A 26467-nucleotide genomic window follows, 5' to 3' on the forward strand; every position below is an offset into this window, starting at 1 on the left:
ATCATAATGACACGTAGGCTGGGATCAATATGAGCCATGTGGTTGCCGGAGGGATTGCCTAGCGCCATAGGAACAGCATTCGTTTTACTCAGCACACTCAAGACACACACGTACACATTCACACAAACACATACTATATTACACACACACACTATGGAGGTCTCTAGGGCTTGCAATACTCCACACACAATTGAGGAGTTTTTTTCTGCCAATTCTGTGAACAAGGGCACACTCCATCCGGATTTAAAGTATCTGGCATATCTGACCCCTATACCCAAATTTGTAATAATGTGGCCAACTCATTGTAAAGATCTACACATATGTTTCACTTTTTTTAAACGCTTTGCTTTATTTGTTTGTTTACTAAGACATGTCCTTTTGCACATCTACAGTATGTAATATGAGAGTAGTTTCATGTCTGATTAGATTTTTCACATACATCTGATAAGAATGTAGGCTAATGTGTCCCGGTGTGATTTAAGGATTTATTTTATCCTTACTCCATTGTCTGTTAAAATTCAATTTCAGACCAACGCCTTGAATATTAATAATTTTACACTGAATTGAAGAAAGATGATCTTGCTGGAAAAATAAAACATAAACATTCCCTGTCTATATGAATAGTTTGTGTGTTTTTGTACAATAAACAGTTACAGTTTCCTACCTTGCGTAATCAAGGGACAAGTTTATTCCATTGACAAAGTGGAATTGACGAATGTCATACAGAACGAAACACTACCCAAACACCATGTTCTGTCTATGCGCTGTTGCACCATATAATAATTTTAAAAAATCATATTGACACAAATTGACTGTGTCCGATGATGTCATTTTAGATAGACAGATCCAAAATTTACACTGTCAGGAATTCAGCACACCTGCCAGATCAGATGGGATGTCAGAAGAAAGCTTTTTTATAGAATGATCAAGACCTGTTGAATGATGTTTGATGCACAAAGCACACTACTTGAAATCTAGCATTTTGGTGAGCATGATTGAGGTTTCAACATGGTGATGAGTGTAAAGTTATTAGATGATGGAATGGCTTATATTTGTCTCAGCACACAAAAATGCAAAACCATGAATATATTACTTTTTCCAGACGGTGGAACCTGGGAACCATTGTTTTGAAGCTTTTATGAACTGTTGGGAAGTAAGTGAATCAAAAACGACATATCCCACAGTTCAATTCACCTACTGACACTTCGTCATCGTTACTAAGCAACAGAGAGAACGCTATCAACTCCAGCTGAGCCAACTTCCCAAAATAGCTAGCTACCTAGGCTAATTAGTACGTAAAAATAGCCAAAAAGTATTCTCCGGCAAAACATTTTAATCCAAAATGTCTTCTACTTCAACATTTTCAACTTTGCAAGATATCGGGAAGCAAACAACGTCCCAGTATTCCTCTGGGTCACCCACTTGCTATCCTCATGAGTCAATGACACAGGAGACCACTGATGCGCAACCATTTCCTGCTGCGGTTCATCAGCCGTGTGCAGACACGTTTTCAACCTCCGAGGAAGAGGAGACAATGGAGGTAAGGGAGGAAACTAGGGGTAACATAGCTAAATTAATAAGGATGCTAGCTAGTTTGGCTTGTTTTCATGACACTGCTTTAGTCAGTTGAGCCATGAGGCTTGGAGAATAACAAACGCTGTTTATGTTAATTACTTTGATGATGCAAGCAACTTCTCTCTCTAGCTACTCAGAGGTTCATAATAACAGCAGAAGTTTGGTGCATGAAAACAACGCATGACTTGTTCTATTGTGTACTCCAAAATATTTGATGTAGCTATGTCTCATACAGAAAAACGATGGTGTGTTGACTGAAGAGGAAGTATCCAGCTGTTTATCCAACCTGGGACACTCTGCCACTGGACTAGAGCATGTCTATCAGTTCCTCTCTGCACCTGTAAGAACACACACACACACACAACACACACACTTCAGGTTGATAATATGCTTTACAAGAGTTACTGTTTACCATCAGACTAATCGCAGAAGATGATCTAACAAATCTGCTTACTTTCCATTTGTGTTGCATTTATTTCCTTGTTTTGTTTTCTATGTCATGTGGAATTCAATTTCGGAATATGTCTCCATCCAGGGTCAAAATCTGAAAAATGTATCCATCCTATGCAATTACGTCCACCTTCAAAAGCTAGAACTTCCTTACAACAAAATAAAAGGTGTGTGTGTCTCATATTAACAAATGCACTGTATGCCTTGTTATGTTTATAATTACTGATATAGAAAAATTTAGCTTGATTAGCCTAATTGATTAAACTACGGTTAATTTCTCATCGGTGCCCTTGGAACTTCTTCTAGGCTTCTGGTCTGGATAATAACAGTTGTGTGTCTGGTGTTGCCATCTCTCCCACTCTGCTCGCCCAACTCTCCTAATGTTTGTTGACTGGTAGATTTATCCTGTGTAAGCCACATGCCATATCTCATCATCCTGGATGCCTCCCACAATGAACTCACCGACTTCTTTGGATTCCAGCCGCCCAAGAACCTCAAGGTGGGACCTTCAGCAGACAGGATAAGACAACAGTTGATTTGTGGCTTGGGGTTTCTGTAAGCCTATAGTCCCAGAAGATGGGCTCCAATCATCATAGACCATTTATAGTGTCATTCCATATGCTTACTAAGTATTACCTACACTTGAATGACAAGGAACTTACCAGGGTTGACTTCTTCTTGTTGTTTAGCAATGAGTTATACAGTACTAGTAGAATTTATTATACTATGCATACATTTGGTCGTTTATTTTCATATTTCTTCCTTGCAAAAAGCATTTAAAGATTGGTCCACTTGAATAATTATTCATGTTTGTTGTATTCCGCAGGAGGTCAACTTTTCCCATAACCAGATGTCAGTGATGACACATTTGTCAGCCTATTCGTCTCTGAGTAAACTGAATCTGGACTGTATCCTTTAAAAAAGCATTTACACACACACACAAACGTCAAGTTTTTATCTAGACTACTTCCTCATTGCATACCATTCTTAACGTGTACCCTCTCTGGACAGACAACTGTTTCAGTGAGATTGGTGGTCTGCTGCATTGTGCCAGCCTCACACACCTCAGCCTGGCACACAACAAGATCTCCCGTATCAGTGGCCTGGACAACCTGCCAATCAAAGACCTCTGTCTGGTAGGTCCTAACTCCTCCACCTGCCTCTTGAATGATTTCATTTCTAACACTTTTCATGTCTGTTATATATGGAGATATCGCTTTACGTTAATAATGATATTGTTAGAAAGATTCTTAGAGATAATATTTTAGTTATTATGCTAATGTAGTTAATATGCCCATACTGTTGTATAGACGCAGCTCTCCAAGCACATCTGTACTGTGGTTAGTGGTTGGTCTTATGGTTTAATTAATATGGCCTACAGACTAGCACACACGTGTTTTCCTGTGAATCAGTTGTTTTCCGTTTTCACCTTGATGTATCTCCTCATCACCTGGTGTCTAAATTCTTCCATTATGTCATCACTTTTCAAAAAGGTTATTCCCCCATTATGGTGCCAGTTATGCATGCACACAATATTTTAGCACATCTTTCTCTTCAAACATGATAACAGCAGGTGGTGAATTTTTAACTCTTTCCCCCCGTCTCATATTTAAACCCCAGACATAATTGAGCTTCAGCTTTTCAAAGACATACCAACATGAGCTCCAGGGTGAGAGCCACCATATGGCTGTACCAGCGGGCCTCCGGACCCTTCCCTCTCCCTCTCTGACAGATGCTGGTGTCCTTTATCAAAGTGATTCCTCATCGTCAGCACGATGCAGCCGTGTCCTCCCCTGTCCGGTTTCCCCCTCCCCTCTGGGGCCAGCTGCCGGCGGTGTCAGTGAGCCTGGACCATGTTCAGCCCCCCCCATTTCTTCTTCCCTCACACCTCACCCCGTAGCATCCCTGTTGACAGGGAACCAGCCGCTGTCTCCATCTCCCCTCTCCCTTCCCTCTCAGCCCTCTCCTGCCCCGCTCCCTAACAGCGTGCTACAGTGAGGGAAAAAAGTATTTGATCCCCTGCTGATTTTGTACGTTTGCCCACTGACAAAGACATGATCAGTCTATAATTTTAATGGTAGGTTTATTTGAACAGTGAGAGACAGAATAACAACAAAAAAATCCAGAAAACGCACGTCAAAAATGTTATAAATTGATTTGAATTTTAATGAGGGAAATAAGTATTTGACCCCTCTGCAAAACACGACTTAGTACTTGGTTGCAAAACCCTTGTTGGCAATCACAGAGGTCAGACGTTTCTTGTAGTTGGCCACAAGGTTTGCACACATCTCAGGAGGGATTTTGTCCCACTCCTCTTTGCAGATCTTCTCCAAGTCATTAAGGTTTCGAGGCTGACGTTTGGCAACTCGAACCTACAGCTCCCTCCACAGATTTTCTATGGGATTAAGGTCTGGAGACTGGCTAGGCCGCTCCAGGACCTTAATGTGCTTCTTCTTGAGCCACTCCTTTGTTGCCTTGGCCGTGTGTTTTGGGTCATTGTCATGCTGGAATACCCATCCACGACCCATTTTCAATGCCCTGGCTGAGGGAAGGAGGTTCTCACCCAAGATTTGACGGTACATGGCCCCGTCCATCGTCCCTTTGATGCGGTGAAGTTGTCCTGTCCCCTTAGCAGAAAAACACCCCCAAAGCATAATGTTTCCACCTCCATGTTTGACGGTGGGGATGGTGTTCTTAGAGTCATAGGCAGCATTCCTCCTCCTCCAAACACGGCGAGTTGAGTTGATGCCAAAGAGCTCCATTTTGGTCTCATTTGACCACAACACTTTCACCCAGTTCTCCTCTGAATCACTTCAGACGGGCCTGTATATGTGCTTTCTTGAGCAGGGGGACCTTGCGGGCGCTGCAGGATTTCAGTCCTTCACGGCGTAGTGTGTTACCAATTGTTTTCTTGGTGACTATGGTCCCAGCTGCCTTGAGATCATTGACAAGATCCTCCCGTGTAGTTCTGGGCTGATTCCTCACCGTTCTCATGATCATTGCAACTCCACGAGGTGAGATCTTGCATGGTGCCCCAGGCCGAGGGAGATTGACAGTTATTTTGTGTTTCTTCCATTTGCGAATAATCGCAACAACTGTTGTCACCTTCTCACCAATCTGCTTGGCGATGGTCTTGTAGCCCATTCCAGCCTTGTGTAGGTCTACAATCTTGTCCCTGACATCCTTGGAGAGCTCTTTGTTCTTGGCCATGGTGGAGATTTTTTAATCTGATTGATTGATTGCTTCTGTGGACAGGTATCTTTTATACTGGTAACAATCTGAGATTAGGAGCACTCCCTTTAAGAGTGTGCTCCTAATCTCAACTCGTTACCTGTATAAAAGACACCTGGGAGCCAGAAATCTTTCTGATTGAGAGGGGGTAAAAATACTTATTTCCCTCATTAAAATGCAAATCAATTTATAACATTTTTGACATGCGTTTTTCTGAATTGTTTTGTTGTTATTCTGTCTCTCATTGTTCAAATAAACCTACCATTAAAATTATAGACTGATCATTTCTTTGTCAGTGGGCAAACGTACAAAATCAGCAGGGGATCAAATACTTTTTTCCCTCACTGTACCTGTCAGCCAGCCGCCTCTCTCAGCCCATCACACCCAGGCCTCGAGAGCTTCCAGGGCTCTGCGCGGTCACCGTCCCCCGCTGTCGGCAGCTCTCTGCCAGGCAGGCTAGCGGTGGAGGGCATGGGGGCTGGATCCTGGATGACAGCCCACGCAGGAGGAAGGTGGGGTGAGGATGGGTAGCTACAGAGGAGGAGGGATGGTGGGTTATAGAGGAGAGGAGGCCTGGTCTGTAGTGCTTTTGGCATGCCCACACCAGTGTCTGGCCAGCTGTTCACCTGTCACTCATCACCTGTCAGCCCGTATCATTGGAGCTGGCCTGTCAATCACACACACCGTCTCATGGAGAAATGTTTAACTCCTTACAGATGGGGAAGGGAACACTGTATGGTAACTTTGATAGTGGGGGTGTGGGGTGGGTATGTGCGTGTGACGTGTGTATGTGTCTGTGTGTGTGCGTGTGACTTGGGTGTGTGTAGGAGGAGGGGGAGTTGTGTGTTAGCTTGTGTACGTTCATTGATATGTGTGTGTGTCATGTATCACGTCCTCTCTATCCAGAGGGGGAATCAGATTGAGAAGATAGAGAATGTGGAGACTCTGAGAACCCTGCAGGTCCTGGATCTGTCTCTGAACCGCATCACAAGTCTGTCAGGCCTGCAGAACCTCCATCTGCTGGGCTCCATCAACCTGGAGAGGAACCTGGTGAGCACAGTTCATTCCTTAATGTCCTGCTCTCTTGTCAACCTGGAGAGGAACCTGGTGAGCACAGTTCATTCCTTAATGTCCTGCTCTCTTGTCAACCTGGAGAGGAACCTGGTGAGCACAGTTCATTCCTTAATGTCCTGCTCTCTTGTCAACCTGGAGAGGAACCTGGTGAGCACAGTTCATTCCTTAATGTCCTGCTCTCTTGTCAACCTGGAGAGGAACCTGGTGAGCACAGTTCATTCCTTAATGTCCTGCTCTCTTGTCAACCTGGAGAGGAACCTGGTGAGCACAGTTCATTCCTTAATGTCCTGCTCTCTTGTCAACCTGGAGAGGAACCTGGTGAGCACAGTTCATTCCTTAATGTCCTGCTCTCTTGTCAACCTGGAGAGGAACCTGGTGAGCACAGTTCATTCCTTAATGTCCTGCTCTCTTGTCAACCTGGAGAGGAACCTGGTGAGCAAAGTTCATTCCTTAATGTCCTGCTCTCTTGTCAACCTGGAGAGGAACCTGGTGAGCACAGTTCATTCCTTAATGTCCTGCTCTCTTGTCAACCTGGAGAGGAACCTGGTGAGCAAAGTTCATTCCTTAATGTCCTGCTCTCTTGTCAACCTGGAGAGGAACCTGGTGAGCACAGTTCATTCCTTAATGTCCTGCTCTCTTGTCAACCTGGAGAGGAACCTGGTGAGCACAGTTCATTCCTTAATGTCCTGCTCTCTTGTCAACCTGGAGAGGAACCTGGTGAGCACAGTTCATTCCTTAATGTCCTGCTCTCTTGTCAACCTGGAGAGGAACCTGGTGAGCACAGTTCATTCCTTAATGTCCTGCTCTCTTGTCAACCTGGAGAGGAACCTGGTGAGCACAGTTCATTCCTTAATGTCCTGCTCTCTTGTCAACCTGGAGAGGAACCTGGTGAGCACAGTTCATTCCTTAATGTCCTGCTCTCTTGTCAACCTGGAGAGGAACCTGGTGAGCACAGTTCATTCCTTAATGTCCTGCTCTCTTGTCAACCTGGAGAGGAACCTGGTGAGCACAGTTCATTCCTTAATGTCCTGCTCTCTTGTCAACCTGGAGAGGAACCTGGTGAGCACAGTTCATTCCTTAATGTCCTGCTCTCTTGTCAACCTGGAGAGGAACCTGGTGAGCACAGTTCATTCCTTAATGTCCTGCTCTCTTGTCAACCTGGAGAGGAACCTGGTGAGCACAGTTCATTCCTTAATGTCCTGCTCTCTTGTCAACCTGGAGAGGAACCTGGTGAGCACAGTTCATTCCCTTAATGTCCTGCTCTCTTGTCAACCTGGAGAGGAACCTGGTGAGCACAGTTCATTCCTTAATGTCCTGCTCTCTTGTCAACCTGGAGAGGAACCTGGTGAGCAAAGTTCATTCCTTAATGTCCTGCTCTCTTGTCAACCTGGAGAGGAACCTGGTGAGCACAGTTCATTCCTTAATGTCCTGCTCTCTTGTCAACCTGGAGAGGAACCTGGTGAGCAAAGTTCATTCCTTAATGTCCTGCTCTCTTGTCAACCTGGAGAGGAACCTGGTGAGCACAGTTCATTCCTTAATGTCCTGCTCTCTTGTCAACCTGGAGAGGAACCTGGTGAGCACAGTTCATTCCTTAATGTCCTGCTCTCTTGTTATCTGATGTTTTTTGTGTATGATATACTGTTCTCAGATCAGTGAAATTAATGAGGCCACACACATCCATGACCTGTGCCTGCTCCGGGAGCTGAATCTACAGAGAAACCCAGTCCAGGTAGCTGCACTGCACCTACACCCAGAACACATCACTAAACTAACACCTTATCTCCCTAATGCTGTCTGCTTTCTCTGTACTGACAATAGACATATCCATGAAAATGCTGCCTCTTTCACTGTCGTTTCAACCCCAGGAGCAGCTGGACTATAGACTGGCAGTGATCTTCCTCCTTCAACACCTGACTGTCCTGGACCAGGAGAAAGTCACAGCAGAGGAGAAGGTAGGTGGATGTATGAGATGCTGATCAGTGATGGAACTTAAGGATACTAGCCAGCCCAGGTCCAAAATCTGCTATGTGATGATGGAAAAGATAACATTTCACCTGCATCTCGGGCTAGCTTGGCAAATGTCCTACTAGATTTCCATCCATGTGTGTAATACTGTGCCTATAGCAAGTGGAGGAGGGGCATCAATAACTGAGTGGCATGTTTTGCTAATTGGGACAGTGGATGCTAGCCTAGTATGTTGTTTATTAAAAACAATGGGATAGGCATCTGTTTTAATGATACATACAGTACTTCTAGAGAGGACTGACTTGAAATAAGATATTTATCGCCATTGTGACATATGAACGTGTTCCCCAGGTGTCGGCTGTGAACAATGTGATATATGAACGTCTCCCCCGTGTTCCCCAGGTGTCGACTGTGAACATTGTGATATATGAACGTCTCCTCCCCGTGTTCCGCAGGTGTCGACTGTGAACATTGTGATATATGAACGTCTCCCCCCCGTGTTCCGCAGGTGTCGACTGTGAACATTGTGATATATGAACGTCTCCTCCCCGTGTCCCGCAGGTGTCGAGCTGTGAACATTGTGATATATGAACGTCCTCCCCCCGTGTAGTGTCAACTGTGAACATTGTGATATATGAACGTCTCCCCCCCGTGTTCCGCAGGTGTCGACTGTGAACATAATGATATATGAACGTCTCCCCCCTGTGTTTCCCAGGTGTCAGCTGTGAACATTGTGATATATGAACGTCTCCCCCCCGTGTTTCCCAGGTGTCGGCTGTGAACAAGTACGACCCTCCTCTGGAGGTGGTGGCGGCCAGGGAGCACATGAGCCACATGGTATACCAGCTGATGCAGCCTCAGGTCATTTATGATAGGTAAAAACAGCAGGACCCGTCAACTACCCTGACTGGACTACCCTCCTCATAACACGACTCTCAGCCAATCAGAAGTCGATACGATGAATAATCTAAATAAAGCTTACTTACTAAATTAACTTGTGCTCGCAATCTTTAAAAATGAAGAACCCTAGCTTTTCTGACATTTATGCTCTATTCATACATCATAGAAACTGACCTATCCCCTGGCCTAGAAAATCAGATTTTTCTGATTGGCTACTTGTCCTGAACAACGGGAAAAAGTACTTCCTAGACTTTTTATCCTTGTGCTCTCCCTCTCTCTAAATGGTGTACTATATCGTACATGTGTTGCTGTGTGTGTTTCCCAGCACCCTACCCAGTCTGGACTCTCCCTACCCCATGCTGGTGTTGACTGGGCCCCAGGCTTGTGGGAAGAGAGAGCTGGCCCACAAGCTCTGCCAAGAGTTTAAAGACTTCTTCGCCTACGGGTGAGTCCCAAGGGCCAAATGCCACCCTATTTCTTACATAATAGTGCACTACTTTTGGCAAGCTGTGGCCAAACTCTGTGGGCTTGTATGCATCCAGAATGCCACACTAGTCCTTATATAGTGCACCACTTTTGGCTAGCTTTGCTTCTAGGGTTTTGTGCTCATTGGAATAGACTTTATCAAAGGATGCAGTTAGCTTAAATATGAGAAGGCCTGGTCACAGGTGAAGGCTAGGGTTAGGGTTATTGTTTAGGATGGTACTAAATATATTTCCCCATCCATAGATACATGATACTTCCATACTGTTAAACCAGATGTTTAGTACTTCCACCATATGAGTGATGGCGAGTGATAAATAACCAGGTTCCCCACCACGGGCAATGGAAGAAAGATACATGCAGTAAATAGAATGGTAGAGAGAGCACGTATACTGGAGCGCTGAAATCAAAAGAACATCTGCCGGACATGGCTTGTCTGTGGCTCTCACCTCACGTCTGGTTTTATTAGAAACCTCTAGACCAGGGCTCTCCAACCCAGTTCCTGGAGAGCTACCCTCCTGTAGGTTTTTGCTCCAACCTCAGTTGTAACTAACCTGATTCAGTTTATCAACCAGCCAATTATTAGAATCAGGTGCGCTAGATTAGGGTTGGAGTGAAAACCTTCTGGATGGTAGCTCTCCAGGAACAGGGTAGGAGAGCCCTGCTCTACACACACACACACACACACACACACACACACACACACACACTTCCCTCTACATCCCAAAACCCACCACCACCAAGCCTCTCTCCTCTCCAGAGCTAACGTTAAACAGTTAACATACTTACCCCTCCTAAATGACAAGATCCAGTTGATGTGGACATTGGAGTGCTCCGCCTCACCTGTATAAGGGAGTCGGAGTGTGTGCGTGCATGTGTGCATGAAAGCGAGTGTGTGGCACGTGTCTGTCTATATGTCTAGTCTGTTCGTCTTTCTGTCTCGGTATGTTGCAATACCATTATGATCCTTTGGAGTTTTGATTAATTTTTAATTTTGGATCATTGTGCGCTTGTTGATATTTACTACATTGATTGATAGGAACAAGGAACATAAGCATTTCGCTGCTCCCGCCATAACACCTGCTAAACTGTGTATGCGTACAATAGAATTGAGTTGCTAGCTTGTATTGCTGTATTGTATCCATTTGTCTCTTGTTGTCACAGAGTCTGCCATACCACCAGGGGTCCCTACTTTGGGGAAGAGGATGGGAGCGACTATCATTTTGTCACGGAGGAAGACTTTCAGAACATGATTCACATGGTATGTGTTTGAGATTGACTACATTGCAGTGTCACCTTGCATCCCAAATAACTATCCGTTGTGTGATCAACATTAGCGATTCTGCACCTCACCTTGCTCAAACTGATCCCCTCAAACACACTGATGGTGTGTCAGTCTGGTATTCATTGAAAGTATTTCAATTTGTAAAGATATAATGTTAAGGTTAAAAATCTGTGGTTAGCCCTGTCCATGACACCACCACATATTCATCATACTTCAGAATTTAAATAAACAGTATGTTCATCCAGCCAGAAATTTATTTGTGCAAATGTGTGTAGCCTAGACATGACAAGTCTTCTGGTTTGAAGTTTTGTAAGCTGTTCTCTTTGTTAACTCTAAAAGACAGTAAATAAATTGTTATGTCATACTGAGTTATTAGCTACTTAAATATATTTCCTTATATCTACAATATTAGACACTTCAAAGCACAAGAGTTATCAAATATTCCCAAAGGAAGAACTCCTAGATATCCTACACGGGGGGGGCTGAGGTACTATAGAGTATGCCTGCCCGGCCAACTTCCTTTTAACTTGAGGCCCATTCGTTTTTATTTCTAAAGGTGATTATGTAAGTGCCGTGTGACCTTTATAAATAGAGGTCTTTCTCACAGTGATATTTGGAGGGAAACCCTTTGAAGTGGGGATTCTAACCATGCACACTGTAAAGTCCAGAGGAAGTGTCTCAGGTGAAGTGGGGATCCTAACCAGTCCAGTTCATGGGATCCAAGTCCAGAGGAAGTGTCTCAGGTGAAGTGGGGATCCTAACCGCAGTAAAGTCCAGAGAGTGTCTCCGTTGGGTCTAACCTGCACCTGTAAAGCAGAGGAAGTGTCTCAGGTGAAGTGGGGATCCTAACCGTGCACACTGTAAAGTCCAGAGGAAGTGTCTCAGGTGAAGTGGGGATCCTCCGTGTCTCTTCGCACACTGTAAGCCAGAGAATGTCTCAGGTGAAGTTCTCCAGACTGAAACCCTGATGAAGACGGCTTGCTGTGGAAACCTGGGCAGCTTTTCCTTAGACAGACTCCTTGGATCATTCAGACCACATCAGACCAGTTCAGATGTGGACCCTTCCTCCCTTACCACACACACACATCACAGACTCGTATTCCCTACCACACACACACACACACACACACACACACACAGCTCCATCCTGAAAATGTGCCTCAATCAGCAGTCCTTGTGCTTGTTGTATTGTTCCACTTGGCCCGTCAATAGAGTAACGATAAGGGTGCTTTGTAATTTGGGCCTGATGGTTTCCAACCCTCTAAAAATAGGGGTTGAAGTTAAACCAACTGTAGCACGACAAGGGTCAAGTTCCTGAGGGAGTCTCTCAATAGGCTATCAGTAGGGCACAACTTCTATCAGAACATCAACTAGAAATGTGATATAATAATAATAATAATAATAATATGCCATTTAGCAGACGCTTTTATCCAAAGCGACTTACAGTCATGTGCGCATACATTTTTACGTATGGGTGGTCCCGGGGATCGAACCCACTACCCTGGCGTTACAAGCGCCATGCTCTACCAATTGAGCTACAGAGGACATGAGAGACATGAGACATGAGAGCCTTACCAATTCTATATGTTCAATTTCTATCTGAATATTGGGAAACAGTATAGCCTACCTTGAGAGTAGGTTACAGTCCTCAGAGCTGTCCGTAGGGTCGTAAAGCGTGATGGATCGTAACGCTGAGCATACCGGCCCTAGGTGCAAGTAGACGAGGGGTCAAAGGGCGCGGCTGTGTGAACTACAGGGTAGTAGATGGTACCTCTGACTGCAGGGTCAGGAGTTTACCTCACAGGTGGGGACATTATAGCTGCGGTTGTTACTCTTCTCTGGACATAGCAGTGTGTTCGTGTAGGTCCCTGTAGGTTTTGGAATATGAATTTGACTCTTTACTTTAAGTAAATGTTGCACCCCACGATAGTTGACTGTCCCAACTTACAGCTTTCTGTTAACTTTTATTTTCTCTCTGTCCCCCCTGTCTCCCTCTCTCCGTCTGTCTGTCTCTCTTTCTCTCCTTCTCCCTCTTCTCTCAGGGTAAATTCATCCAGACGATGCAGTACGCGGGCCACTGGTATGGTCTGTCTCGTGAGGCCATAGAAGACGTGGCCAGGGAGGGCCTGGCCTGCTGTGTGCACCTGGAGCTGGAGGTTGGTGTCAACACACACACATTCACATAGCCCAGCAGTATGAAATTGAAAGGCTAATTTTCTCTCTACTGTTCTCCCAGGGCGTGTTCAGTCTGAAGAACAGCCACTTTGAGCCGCGATACATCCTGATGATCCCCACAGACAAGGAGCAGTACGGCGGGCGGCTGAGGACCAGAGCTCTGTACACTCAGACCCAGATAGATACGGCTGTAGCCCGCGTGGACACATACGCCCTGATCAACAGAGAACGCCCAGGCTTCTTCGACAACGTCATCCCCTGTGGTACGTAGCTGATGATGATGATGATGATGATGCAGACCAGTATATAGAATATAGATATGTTTGGACACACCTACTCATTCAAGGGTTTTTCTTTATTTTTGCTATTTTTTACATTGTAGGATAATAGTGAAGACATCAAACCTATGAAATATCACATATGGAATCATGTAGTAACCAAAAAAGTGTTAAACAAATCAAAATATATTTGAAATTTGAGATTCTTCAAATAGCCACCCTTTGCCTTGATGACAGCTTTGCACACTCTTGACAATGTCTACACTGTATGTCTGGTCAATTTGATGTTATTTTAATGGACAGAAAAATTGCTTTTCTTTCGAAAACAAGGAAATTTCTAAGTGACCCCAAACCCCAAACAAAGTTCATGTTCTGTTATCTCTTACCCAAATAATGTTGTTGGCGTATCCTTTATTCGTATGTGTCCAAAGCATATATTGGAGAAGAAATACTTTAAAAACCCCACCTCAAACTTATATCGCAAACATACCGTTTAAAAAAATGTCATGTTGGCTCATTGGCTGAGCTGGCCAATCAATCACATTTTTATTTGTCACATGCGCCGAATACAGCAGGTGTAGACCTTACCGTGAAATGCTTACTTACAAGCCCTTAACCAACAATGAGGTTTTATGAAAAATAAGAGTAAGAAAATATTTACGAAATAAACTAACGTAAAAAAAAATCAAGAGCAAAAATAAAATAACAATAACGAGGCTATATACAGGGGCTACCGGTACTGAGTCAATGTGTTAGTCGATGTAATAACAGTAGGGAGGCTATATACAGGGGCTACCGGTACTGAGTCAATGTGTGGGGGTACAGGTTAGTCAAGGTAATTTAGGTAATATGTACATGTAGGTAGGGGTAAAGTGACTATGCAGTCTACTCGCATGAATATTTTTTAATGACCAGTATACGCCCACACCATTCTGTTGGAGTACGCCCACACCATTCCAACACTGGAAAGCTGCTTTGTAACAGTGGGGGGGAAAAGTATTTAGTCAGCCACCAATTGTGCAAGTTCTCCCACTTAAAAAGATGAGAGAGGCCTGTAATTTTCATCATAGGTACACGTCAACTATGACAGACAAAATGAGATTTTTTTTCCAGAAAATCACATTGTAGGATTTTTAATTAATTTATTTGCAAATTATGGTGGAAAATAAGTATTTGGTCAATAACAAAAGTTTCTCAATACTTTGTTATATACCCTTTGTTGGCAATGACACAGGTCAAACGTTTTCTGTAAGTCTTCACAAGGTTTTCACACACTGTTGCTGGTATTTTGGCTCATTCCTCCATGCAGATCTCCTCTAGAGCAGTGATGTTTTGGGGCTGTCGCTGGGCAACACGGACTTTCAACTCCCTCCAAAGATTTTCTATGGGGTTGAGATCTGGAGACTGGCTAGGCCACTCCAGGACCTTGAAATGCTTCTTACGAAGCCACTTCTTCGTTGCCTGGGCGGTGTGTTTGGGATCATTGTCATGCTGAAAGACCCAGCCACGTTTCATCTTCAATGCCCTTGCTGATGGAAGGAGGTTTTCACTCAAAATCTCACGATACATGGCCCCATTCATTCTTTCCTTTACACGGATCAGTCGTCCTGGTCCCTTTGCAGAAAAAAGCCCCAAAGCATGATGTTTCCACCCCCATGCTTCACAGTAGGTATGGTGTTCTTTGGATGCAACTCAGCATTCTTTGTCCTCCAAACACGACGAGTTGAGTTTTTACCAAAAAGTTATATTTTGGTTTCATCTGACCATATGACATTCTCCCAATCCTCTTCTGGATCATCCAAATATGCACTCTAGCAAACTTCAGACGGGCCTGGACATGTACTGGCTTAAGCAGGGGGACACGTCTGGCACTGCAGGATTTGAGTCCCTGGCGGCGTAGTGTGTTACTGATGGTAGGCTTTGTTACTTTGGTCCCAGCTCTCTGCAGGTCATTCACTAGGTCCCCCCGTGTGGTTCTGGGATTTTTGCTCACCGTTCTTGTGATCATTTTGACCCCACGGGGTGAGATCTTGCGTGGAGCCCCAGATCGAGGGAGATTATCAGTGGTCTTGTATGTCATCCATTTCCCTAATAATTGCTCCCACAGTTGATTTCTTCAAACCAAGCTGCTTACCTATTGCAGATTCAGTCTTCCAAGCCTGGTGCAGGTCTACAATTTTGTTTCTGGTGTCCTTTGACAGCTCTTTGGTCTTGGCCATAGTGGAGTTTGGAGTGTGACTGTTTGAGGTTGTGGACAGGTGTCTTTTATACTGATAACAAGTTCAAACAGGTGCCATTAATACAGGTAACGAGTGGAGGACAGAGGAGCCTCTTAAAGAAGAAGTTACAGGTCTGTGAGAGCCAGAAATCTTGCTTGTTTGTAGGTGACCAAATACTTATTTTCCACCATAATTTGCAAATAAATTCATAAAAAATCCTACAATGTGATTTTCTGGAATTTTTTTCTCTCAATTTGTGTGTCATAGTTGACGTGTACCTATGATGAAAATTACAGGCCTCTCTCATCTTTTTAAGTGGGAGAACTTGCACAATTGGTGGCTGACTAAATACTTTTTTTTCCCCACTGTACTTCATTACCATTTGTTGGAAGGAAAAGTATTTCACTCATATTGTAATTAATTATAGGTCATATTTCATAGAAATCTGGAAACACTGGACAGTTACTTTAGGAGATGCATTTAAAGCACATTAGGTGTCCAGCGAGGGAGATTTACTTGCAGCTAGCGACTAGAACTAGCTGCAAAAAACACTCAAATTGGACAGTTTTATCTCTATCTCTTCATTCAAAGACTCAATCATGGACACTCTTACTGACACTTGTGGCTGCTTCGCTTGATGTATTGTTGTCTCTACCTTCTTGCCTTTGTGCTTTTGTCTGTGCCCAACAATGTTTGTACCATGTTTGTGCTGCAACCATGTTGTTCTGCTGCCATGTTGTGTTGCTACCATGTTGTTGTCATGTTGTGTTGCTACCATGCTGTGTTGTCTTAGGTCTCTCTTTATGTAGTGTTGTGGTGTCTCTCTTGTCATGATGTGTTTTGTCCTACATTATAATTTTTTGCCCAGGCCACGTCCCCGCAGGAGGCATTTTTGCCTCTTGGTAGGCCGTCATTGTAAATAAGAATTTGTTCTTAACTGACTTGCCTAGTTAAATAAAGGTTAAATAAAACAATACATAAAATAAAAACTTCGTACGTTTATCATATCCCTGTGAAGGATCTCAGACATGCTGAGAGGCTGCTAATGAACTGAACCACGAGTTTATCACATTTTCATATTTCATTTCTTCTGTGCGATCTGTTTATAAGCAACTCATTAAAGTGGAACTGACAGCATTTTAACAACATGAAATCTTATTAAAATCTGTTCATATACACCCCCAGGAAGAATATGACTCTTCTTGACAAGCCATCACTTAGATATGGTCATTTTCATAAATTCATAGAATGTTTGTGAATGAAGTATAGTAAGGTATTTGTGAAAATTCTAGAGCAATATAGAGTGGGAAAGCTGTGTGCGTTTGGACAATTTAATAGACACTGCAGTAAATACAACCTAATAAAAACATCTGTCTTGTCCAGGACTGGAGTCTGCAGACTGGTGTGCCATAGCTAATCAGAGCTACAGTAGGCCTATATGCAAATAAGCCATTTGCCACATGAGCCTGCCATCATTCACTTTGAACTGGACTGTGTTTACGGGCAGTAGCAACAGCACAACTTTAGATCATTAGAACGCATTCGCCAAAAAATACACCTGAATGGATTTCTGCAAATATGTAAATACCAAGGGAGTCCTCTTACACTTGGATACATCATGGTGCTATTGATCAAACAACCATGAAAAGGTATGCTATCTCTCCCTCAGTTATGCACATCAACAACACGATCAACAACTAATGTTTTAGCTAGATAAGCTCAAATCTAACGAGGAAACATTAGATAAACCCTTTCAAACCTTTTCAGCTAGTTGGCCGTGAAAATTGCACTGAGAAACGTTGGGATTAGTAGCCTGCTCATCCTTCTGCAGCTTGCCTGCCAATGCATGCTTGTCCGAACCCACATTTTGACAACTGAATGGGACCTTCCCTGCCTGCCCTCCCATTTGATTGATGCTAAAATACATTTGATTGACAACTAAGGGTACGGTCATAAATTGCCTCCAGTCTGTCAGAGTGAGCTCTGGGTCGTTCCTAAATTCAGAGCGCACACTGCAGTCTTAACACAGGAAGCTCTGACCGAGGAGTAGTGTTGAACCGAACGTTCCTCAGAACAGCAGTCAAGCGCCCAAGCTAACTGGCTAAAGTTTGTTAGCTACTTCCAGACACAAATGATATAACACCTCACTGGTTAGGCTGTTTACGTTATCTAGAGCGTTAGTGACTAACTGTGCTACTGGCAACAATTTAATTACTTTTTTTGCAGACACTGGTCATATTCAGTGGGTGTTGCGCTTTCACAAATTCTTCAGGTATTCTGCGCTCTGGCACACTCAGACAACTGCTCTGAAATCGCAGTAGATAGCCAGAGTGAATTTCTGAACGCAAGAGATGTGCTGACTGGATAACGGTCATTCAAGTTCAGCATAGCTAGATAGATAGCTAGCTAGCAAAGCAATTAACATTAACATTTCTTTCTAGCTAACCAAATGACACCTGCATCTCTAGCTGTTGCCACCGAAAAATGAAATGAGGGGGAAAAAGTAGGTCACTCACCCACTCTTCCAATGACATGACATCCTCCCAGGAGCTAGCTAGCTATCTAGCTAACGTTAGGCTCCGTGTTTTTAGCTTGCTAAATAAATAGCTACATAAATAGATACGCTAGCCTATTAGCCACGTTATGACTGACTTGTGATCATTGCCCTTGATAGTTTGATTGTATTGAAATTCCCAGCCTTAGTTACATTCGTCCGTTTTTGTCCAAAATATTGAGTAATTGAAACTAAAACAGTGCCTCCCGAATGGCTGGAGGCAGCAAACAATGTACCAGGCCAGCTGTGATTTACAACCTGTTAGCAATATCTATTGGACTACCAAGAAATGTATTGGTGAATTTATTTTAATCATGTATTGAGCTTCATCCATCTATTCTGCAAACAATGTCTTACTGTACGTCATGGAATTTTGAGTCAAATATAACCTATTTTTATAACTTCCCTATAAAGTTGGTTTTGTAGCATAAACTGTGAATTTGATATATTTTTTTACTGATATTATGATTGTGTGTTTGTTTCTTATCTGCAAAGTAGTTAAAACGCTTTCAGTTCTACTTTAAATTACAGTCATCATTCTGATCTACTATAGTGTACATCTTTTACATTTAATCTGTTCCATTATTGTATTTGTCATACTACCGTGTGTGTGTGTGGACAAGACAGGGATGTGAAGAAAGATAAGCGGACTTGCTGTACTAATGTATGAAGATAATTTTAATACTGTGTGTGCATGCGTGTGTGTGTTCAGATGAACTAGTGGAGGCCTACAGGACCTTGAGGCAGGTGGTGAAGGAGTATCTGGGAGTGGAGGAGCAGGGAGGAGAGGACCAGAGCACCACAGACACCCTAGACAACACCTCTACAGGTGTGTGTGTGTGTGTGTGTGTGTGTGTGTGTGTGTGTGTGTGTGTGTGTGTGTGTGTGTGTGTGTGTGTGTGTGCATTACAGCACATATACACTACGTTTCCAAAAGTATGTGGACACCTGCTCGTCGAACATCTCATTCCAAAATCATGGCCATTAAATATGTATGGAGTTGGTCCCCCCTTTGCTGCTATAACCTCCTCCAATCTTCTGGGAAGGCTTTCCACTAAAAGGGGACTTGCTTCCATTCAGCCACAAAAGCATTAGTGAGGTCGGGCACTGATTTTGGGCGATTAGGCCTTGCTCGCAGTCCGCGTTACAGTTCATCCCAAAGGTGTTCAATGGGGTTGAAGTCAGGGCTCTGTGTAGGCCAGTCAAGTTCTTCCACACCGATCTCAACAAACCATTTCTGTATGGACCTCGCTTTGTGCACCCCCCGGGGGCATTGTCATGCTGAAACAGGAAAGGGCCTTCCCCAAACTGTTGCCACAAAGTTGGAAGCACAGAATCGTCTAGAATGTCATTATATGCTGTAGCGTTAAGATTTCCCTTCACTGGAACTAAGGGGCCTAGCCCGAACCATGAAAAACAGCCCCAGACCATTATTCCGCCACCAAACTTTACAGTTGGCACTATGCATTGGGACAGGTAGCGTTCCCCTGGCATCCGCCAAACCCAGATTTGTCCGTCTGACTGTCAGATGGTGAAGCGTGATTCATCACCCCAGAGAACGCGTTTCCACTGCTCCAGAGTCCAATGGCGGCGAGCTTTATACCACTCCAGCCGAAGCTTGGCATTACCAATGGTGAACTTACGCTTGTGGAAGCAGTTCTTGTGCTGACATTGCTTCCAGAGGCAGTTTTGAACTTGGTAGTGATTGTTGCAACCGAGGACAGATGGCATCCTATGACAGTGCCACATTGAAAATCACTGAGCTCTTCAGTAAGGCCATTCTACAGCCAATGTGTGTCTATGGAGATTGCATGGCTGTGTGCTCGATTTTATACACCTGTCAGCCACGGGTGTGGCTGAAATAGCCGAATCCACTAATTTGAAGGGGTGTCCATATACTTTTGTGTGTATATATAGTGTATGTGCTACCAAGTATGTCATTGATGTCTGTGACAGAGTTGAAGAGGGACTCCTTAGTGGACGAGGCGCCCCCAGCCCCCTCCACCAGGCCAGAGACAGCCTTTAAGTCCCACTCCGCTCCAGACATGGACCCCTCGGACCACAACTATAGGAACTACTACAGCAAGGTCCAGACCCAGCTCACCCCACAGAAGACCTCGGCAGTGAGTCACAACACACACACACACACACGTCAGTAGTCACCAACCCTGCTCCTGGACAACTATGGTATTCAGGCTTTTGTTTCAGCCCAGCACTAATTTGTCTGATTCAACCAATCAAGGTCTTGGTGAGCAGTTGATTAGTTGTTTCTGACTGATCCAGCCCTGAGGAACCAGGTGTGTGCACTCTCTGGCCAAACGGTGACATTGATTAATCAACGTAGTGCCAGGAAGAAAGAGAAAACAGCTGGACTGTAGACCTGGAGGACAGGAGTCAGGCACCTAGGGTCACAAAGGCAGGGTATAGTACCGGTAGTTTGGCAACCCTATGTGAACCCCCTATACCAAGTCTGACTGCCTTGTGCTATTGATCACAATGATCTAGATCAGGGGTATTCAACTCTTACCCTACGAGGTCCAGAGCCTGCTGGTTTTCTGTTCTTCCTGATAATTAATTGCATACACCTGGTGTCCCAGGTCTAAAACACTCCCTGATTAGAGGGGAACAATTAAAAAATGCAGCGGAACTGGCTTCGAGGTCCAGAGTTGAGTTTGAGGGATCTAGCTCAATCATCATCATTATTCATCCACGCCAGTGTCATGTTTGAATACTTTATCTCTCTCTGGGCCGTAGGAGCTGGCCTCCATTCACAGACACAGCATCATGTTTGAATACTTTATCTCTCTCTGGGCCGTAGGAGCTGGCCTCCATTCACAGACACAGCATCATGTTTAAATACTTTATCTCTCTCTGGGCCGCAGGAGCTGGCCTCCATCCACAGACACAGCATCATGTTTAAATACTTTATCTCTCTCTCTGGGCCGTAGGAGCTGGCCTCCATTCACAGACACAGCATCATGTTTAAATACTTTATCTCTCTCTGGGCCGTAGGAGCTGGCCTCCATTCACAGACACAGCATCATGTTTAAATACTTTATCTCTCTCTCTGGGCCGTAGGAGCTGGCCTCCATCCACAGACGGCAGCAACTGGTCAGAGAGGCTCTGATGGGGAAGAGTCCCAGAGCCTACACCCAGCTCTTCAAGAGGTACACTATACCCTACCACTCAGGCTTGATTGGAGTGTACACTTCAAATCAACAGCTATTCTAGGCATCAACAGCCTCCTCTGTTGTCCTGATTGGCCACAATTGACCCTGATGTTGAAGTGGCAGGTTACAAGGTCATGTGGTAGAATGGTGTTGTATTGTATGCCAACAGCAGAGGGAGCTAGAGAGGTCAAGGTGAAAAGTGCGTGTGTGTGCGTGCCTGCATGCGTGTGTGTGTGTGTGTGGCCTCTCAGTTAGGACCCTAGGTTCTTCAAAGACTGATCCAGTAAGTCATTGTACAACTCTGTTCACCAAATACCAGTGCTGTAGATTTAGCCAGTCAGCCATCTCCTCTCATGTTCCGACCCAGAGCTATTCTCTCTCTGGTGGACCTGCTCTCCAATGGACTGGACCTGAACTCATATGGCTTGGTAATCAGCTCTAACCACCCACAAGGCTGTGTTTGTGTGTGTGTGTGTGTGTGTGTGTGTGTGTGTGTGTGTGTGTGTGTGTGTGTGTGTGTGTGTGTGTGTGTGTGTGTGTGTGTGTGTGTGTGTGTGTGTGTGTGTGTGTGTGTGTGGTGGAGTAAAGTTCACCCCCACTGCCATTCACACTCTAGCTGACAGGAGATATACTGTATGTGAAGTTCTGCATAATGTCTCATCATGACTATGTTTTCAGATGCATATTGGGTAGGATGGTCACCTTCAGAACAATACCAACTGTGTGTGTTTTATATTTGATGTGTGAGAAACGCATACAAACATCTCTTGAGACTAAAGGTAGTTAGCGATGCACTGTGTAAACAGCAATATCAGGCCGACTTCTGCAATGACTAAGAGTATGAATCGCAAGGCTCCATAGCTATCATGTTGCGTGAAGCACACCTGTGCACATGCACAGATATTTTCTCTGAGTGCTACGTCTTGCATCGCGCTCAGCTGCAATATCCTGCTGCTCCTGGCAACCTCATCGCTGAGTCTCAGTTTAAAGTGCTAGATTTCATATCAGATGTTGTTTAGGTAGAACAAAGCTCTGCATGTCACCAATGTGTTGCAGCTGCAGTCTCTTATCAAGCTAGTGACGCTATCATGTTATGACATGTTATGTGTAGGATTTATGTGTGTGTGTTTCCCAGGTGTGTTCACACAGCTCCATCATCATTGGCCCCTCAGATGCAGCGGGACCCCGCCCTCTCATCCCCCATGATGCCTAGAGCCAGCCATGCCGGACAACACAACCACTCAGAGAATAACAGGTATATACCCAACACACACACACACACCCTATTATAGACTGAACTTTTATAGCCTCAACTATATCCGCTACTGTTGTTTTTAGACAGTATAGTCCCCTAGGGGACTGTCTAGCATCGATTGTGTAATGCTGATCTTTATTATTTTCTAATAATGGTTAAATAAAGGTGAAAAATAATCTCCTGGTTAAAATAATCTCCTGGTTAAATAAAGGTGAAATAAAAAATAAATAAAATAAAAAAAAAATATTTTCTAATAGACTAAAACGTACCTACCTGCACGGTTCCAATCTCTCTTATTATGATTGCTCAAGAGTAGTGCACACACACACTTGTATTAGTATTCACTGGCTGACCTTACGCGTTCAAGAGTTTCTCCTTTACTGAGTTCTCAGGTAACAACTCCACACTTTGGGGACAAGTCTCTGCACACCTATACGTTCAGATGGATACAGTGGGGGAAAAAAGTATTTAGTCAGCCACCAATTGTGCAAGTTCTCCCACTTAAAAAGATGAGAGAGGCCTGTAATTTTCATCATAGGTACACGTCAACTATGACAGACAAATTGAGGAAAAAAATCCAGAAAATCACATTGTAGGATTTTTAATGAATTTATTTGCAAATTATGGTGGAAAATAAGTATTTGGTCACATACAAACAAGCAAGATTTCTGGCTCTCACAGACCTGAAACTTCTTCTTTAAGAGGCTCCTCTGTCCTCCACTCGTTACCTGTATTAATGGCACCTGTTTGAACTTGTTATCAGTATAAAAGACACCTGTCCACAACCTCAAACAGTCACACTCCAAACTCCACTATGGCCAAGACCAAAGAGCTGTCAAAGGACACCAGAAACAAAATTGTAGACCTGCACCAGGCTGGGAAGACTGAATCTGCAATAGGTAAGCAGCTTGGTTTGAAGAAATCAACTGTGGGAGCAATTATTAGGAAATGGAAGACATACAAGACCACTGATAATCTCCCTCGATCTGGGGCTCCACGCAAGATCTCACCCGTGGGGTCAAAATGATCACAAGAACGGTGAGCAAAATCCCAGAACCACACGGGGGGGACCTAGTGAATGACCTGCAGAGAGCTGGGACCAAAGTAACAAAGCCTACCATCAGTAACACACTACGCCGCCAGGGACTCAAATCCTGCAGTGCCAGACGTGTCCCCCTGCTTAAGCCAGTACATGTCCAGGCCCGTCTGAAGTTTGCTAGAGTGCATTTGGATGATCCAGAAGAGGATTGGGAGAATGTCATATGGTCAGATGAAACCAAAATAGAACTTTTTGGTAAAAACTCAACTCGTCGTGTTTGGAGGACAAAGAATGCTGAGTTGCATCCAAAGAACACCATACCTACTGTGAAGCATGGGGGTGGAAACATCATGCTTTGGGGCTGTTTTACTGCAAAGGGACCAGGACGACTGATCCGTGTAAAGGAAAGAATGAATGGGGCCATGTATCGTGAGATTTTGAGTGAAAACCTCCTTCCATCAGCAAGGGCATTGAAGATGAAACGTGGCTGGGTCTTTCAGCATGACAATGATCCCAAACACACCGCCCGGTCAACGAAGGAGTGGCTTCGTAAGAAGCATTTCAAGGTCCTGGAGTGGCCTAGCCAGTCTCCAGATCTCAACCCCATAGAAAATCTTTGGAGGGAGTTGAAAGTCTGTGTTGCCCAGCGACAGCCCCAAAACATCACTGCTCTAGAGGAGATCTGCATGGAGGAATGGGCCAAAATACCAGCAACAGTGTGTGAAAACCTTGTGAAGACTTACAGAAAACGTTTGACCTGTGTCATTGCCAACAAAGGGTATATAACAAAGTATTGAGAAACTTTTGTTATTGACCAAATACTTATTTTCCACCATAATTTGCAAATAAATTCATTAAAAATCCTACAATGTGATTTTCTGGATTTGTTTTTCTCATTTTGTCAGTCATAGTTGACGTGTACCTATGATGAAAATTACAGGCCTCTCTCATCTTTTTAAGTGGGAGAACTTGCACAATTGGTGGCTGACTAAATACTTTTTCTCTCTCTCTCTCTCTCTCTTCCCCGTCTCTCTCTCTCTGTCTTCCCCGTCTCTCTCTCTCTGTCTTCCCCTGTCTCTCTCTCTCTGTCTTCCCCTGTCTCTCTCTCGCTGTCTTCCCCTGTCTCTCTCTCTGTCTTCGCCTGTCTCTCTCTCTGTCTTCCTCTGTCTTTCTCTCTCTTTCTTCCTCTCTCTCTCTCTCTCTCTCTGTCTTCCCCTGGCTCTCTCTCTGTCTTCCCCTGTCTCTCTCTCTGTCTTCCCCTGGCTCTCTCTCTGTCTTCCCCTGTCTCTCTCTCTGTCTTCCCCTGTCTCTCTCTCTGTCTTCCCCTGTCTCTCTCTCTCTGTCTTCCCCTGTCTCTCTCTCTCTGTCTTCCCCTGTCTCTCTCTCTCTGTCTTCCCCTGTCTCTCTCTCTGTCTTCACCCCTCTCTCTCTCTCTTCCCCTGTCTCTCTCTCTCTGTCTTCCCCTGTCTCTCTCTCTCTGTCTTCCCCTGTCTCTCTCTCTGTCTTCACCCCTCTCTCTCTCTCTCTCTGTCTTCCCCTGTCTCTCTCTCTCTCTGTCTTCCCCTGTCTCTCTCTCTCTGTGTCTTCCCCCGTCTCTCTCTCTCTGTCTTCCCCTGTCTCTCTCTCTCTGTCTTCCCCTGTCTCTCTCTCTCTGTCTTCCCCTGATTCTCTCTCTCCCCTGGTTTCAGCTCTGATGACTCCCGTGCTAGTTCTGGCCTGTCCATTCCCAGCTCAGCAGGGGCCTTCTCGGAGACAGCAGGGCCAGTGGGGTGTTCAGACCTGGGCTTGGACACCACCGTGGAGCCCCTGGATGTCTCCTCTCTGGGACACAACCTGGACATGCTCAAAGGTGACTAACCCTCACTCATTTTTTAACCAATGACTTGCTCCCTGTCTCTGTATCTCTCTCTGTCTCTGCCTTTCTTCATGTCTCTCTCTCTAGCAGGTGGACATTATGTGATGACGCTTATTGGGACTGGTGCTGATACATACTTCTACCTCACAGAACTGTGTTGGCTAGTCATACATTTTCCATCTCTTTCTCTCTCTCTCTCTGTTCCCTCCATACTTTCTAGTGTGATTATCTTGTTCTAGATCAAATGTATGATAATCTATGTCTCCTCCCAAGATATACTGGTTATGGATCCTCTTTATATATGAAAAGCACACATCTTTCCAAGTATTAGTAACTCATTGGTTGTGTACTTTTTTCTCCCCCAGATCAAGTAGAATCGGGCCACACTCCTGACACCCCTCGCCCCGGCTCCGAGCTTCTCTCTCCAGGCACCACCGTCACCACGGCACGCCCAGGCTCCAACGCCAAACCCATCCTGCCACCTATCCCGTCCGGACGCAAGACCCCCTGCCCCGGGCCCAGCCCTAGCCCCAGACCCTGAGACAAGAGAGAGAGGGAGAGGAGGAGAGGTACAGGAGAGAGGGAGGAACAAGTAGATTCTCTAAGAGTTGAAAGGTCACACAGAGATTGAAAAATTATGGACATGTTTACCTGACTTTTCTGAATAAAGACGTACCTGTGTGTTAGCTGGCAGAGTCTAGATGGGGTTATTCATTCACTAATAATATAGTCACAGGATGTAAGGACATTACACCAAATATAATTATTCTCTGCTTTCAACCTGACTCAAACTGAAACATACATTATAATACATTTAGTCAATGGCATGTGCCAAACTCTTGACTTCTCAGTCTTGGCACATGCTATTGACTACATCATCTATTGTTGTTGCTATAACCTGTACTGCAATGCTGAAAGATATCCTGGACAGTCACTCATAAATAAAGATGATTACAGTA

General features: G+C 44.5%; 1 protein-coding gene across 3 annotated transcripts; it reads left to right on the top strand.

The window, feature by feature from the left end:
* The first annotated feature begins 1234 nt into the window (after window positions 1-1234).
* lrguk (leucine-rich repeats and guanylate kinase domain containing) lies at window positions 1235-26467 on the top strand. Of its 3 annotated transcripts, none has more exons than XM_045208432.1 (20): window positions 1235-1540; window positions 1811-1915; window positions 2111-2192; window positions 2424-2524; window positions 2852-2933; window positions 3037-3161; window positions 6163-6306; window positions 7979-8059; window positions 8196-8282; window positions 9064-9170; window positions 9521-9640; window positions 10843-10939; window positions 13006-13119; window positions 13200-13401; window positions 18902-19018; window positions 20146-20312; window positions 21268-21356; window positions 22495-22614; window positions 25342-25502; window positions 25874-26467. In XM_045208432.1, exons 1-20 carry the CDS (start codon window positions 1343-1345, stop codon window positions 26047-26049), a joined length of 2475 nt encoding a protein of 824 aa, XP_045064367.1. In that variant the 5' UTR covers window positions 1235-1342; the 3' UTR covers window positions 26050-26467. The 3 variants fall into 3 exon arrangements, with proteins under 3 accessions (XP_045064367.1, XP_045064368.1, XP_045064369.1); XM_045208433.1 differs by having other exon boundaries at window positions 2876-2933; XM_045208434.1 differs by lacking the exon at window positions 6163-6306.

Source organism: Coregonus clupeaformis, chromosome 28 (genome assembly GCF_020615455.1).
Source record: "Coregonus clupeaformis isolate EN_2021a chromosome 28, ASM2061545v1, whole genome shotgun sequence".
Lineage (NCBI taxonomy): Eukaryota > Metazoa > Chordata > Actinopteri > Salmoniformes > Salmonidae > Coregonus > Coregonus clupeaformis.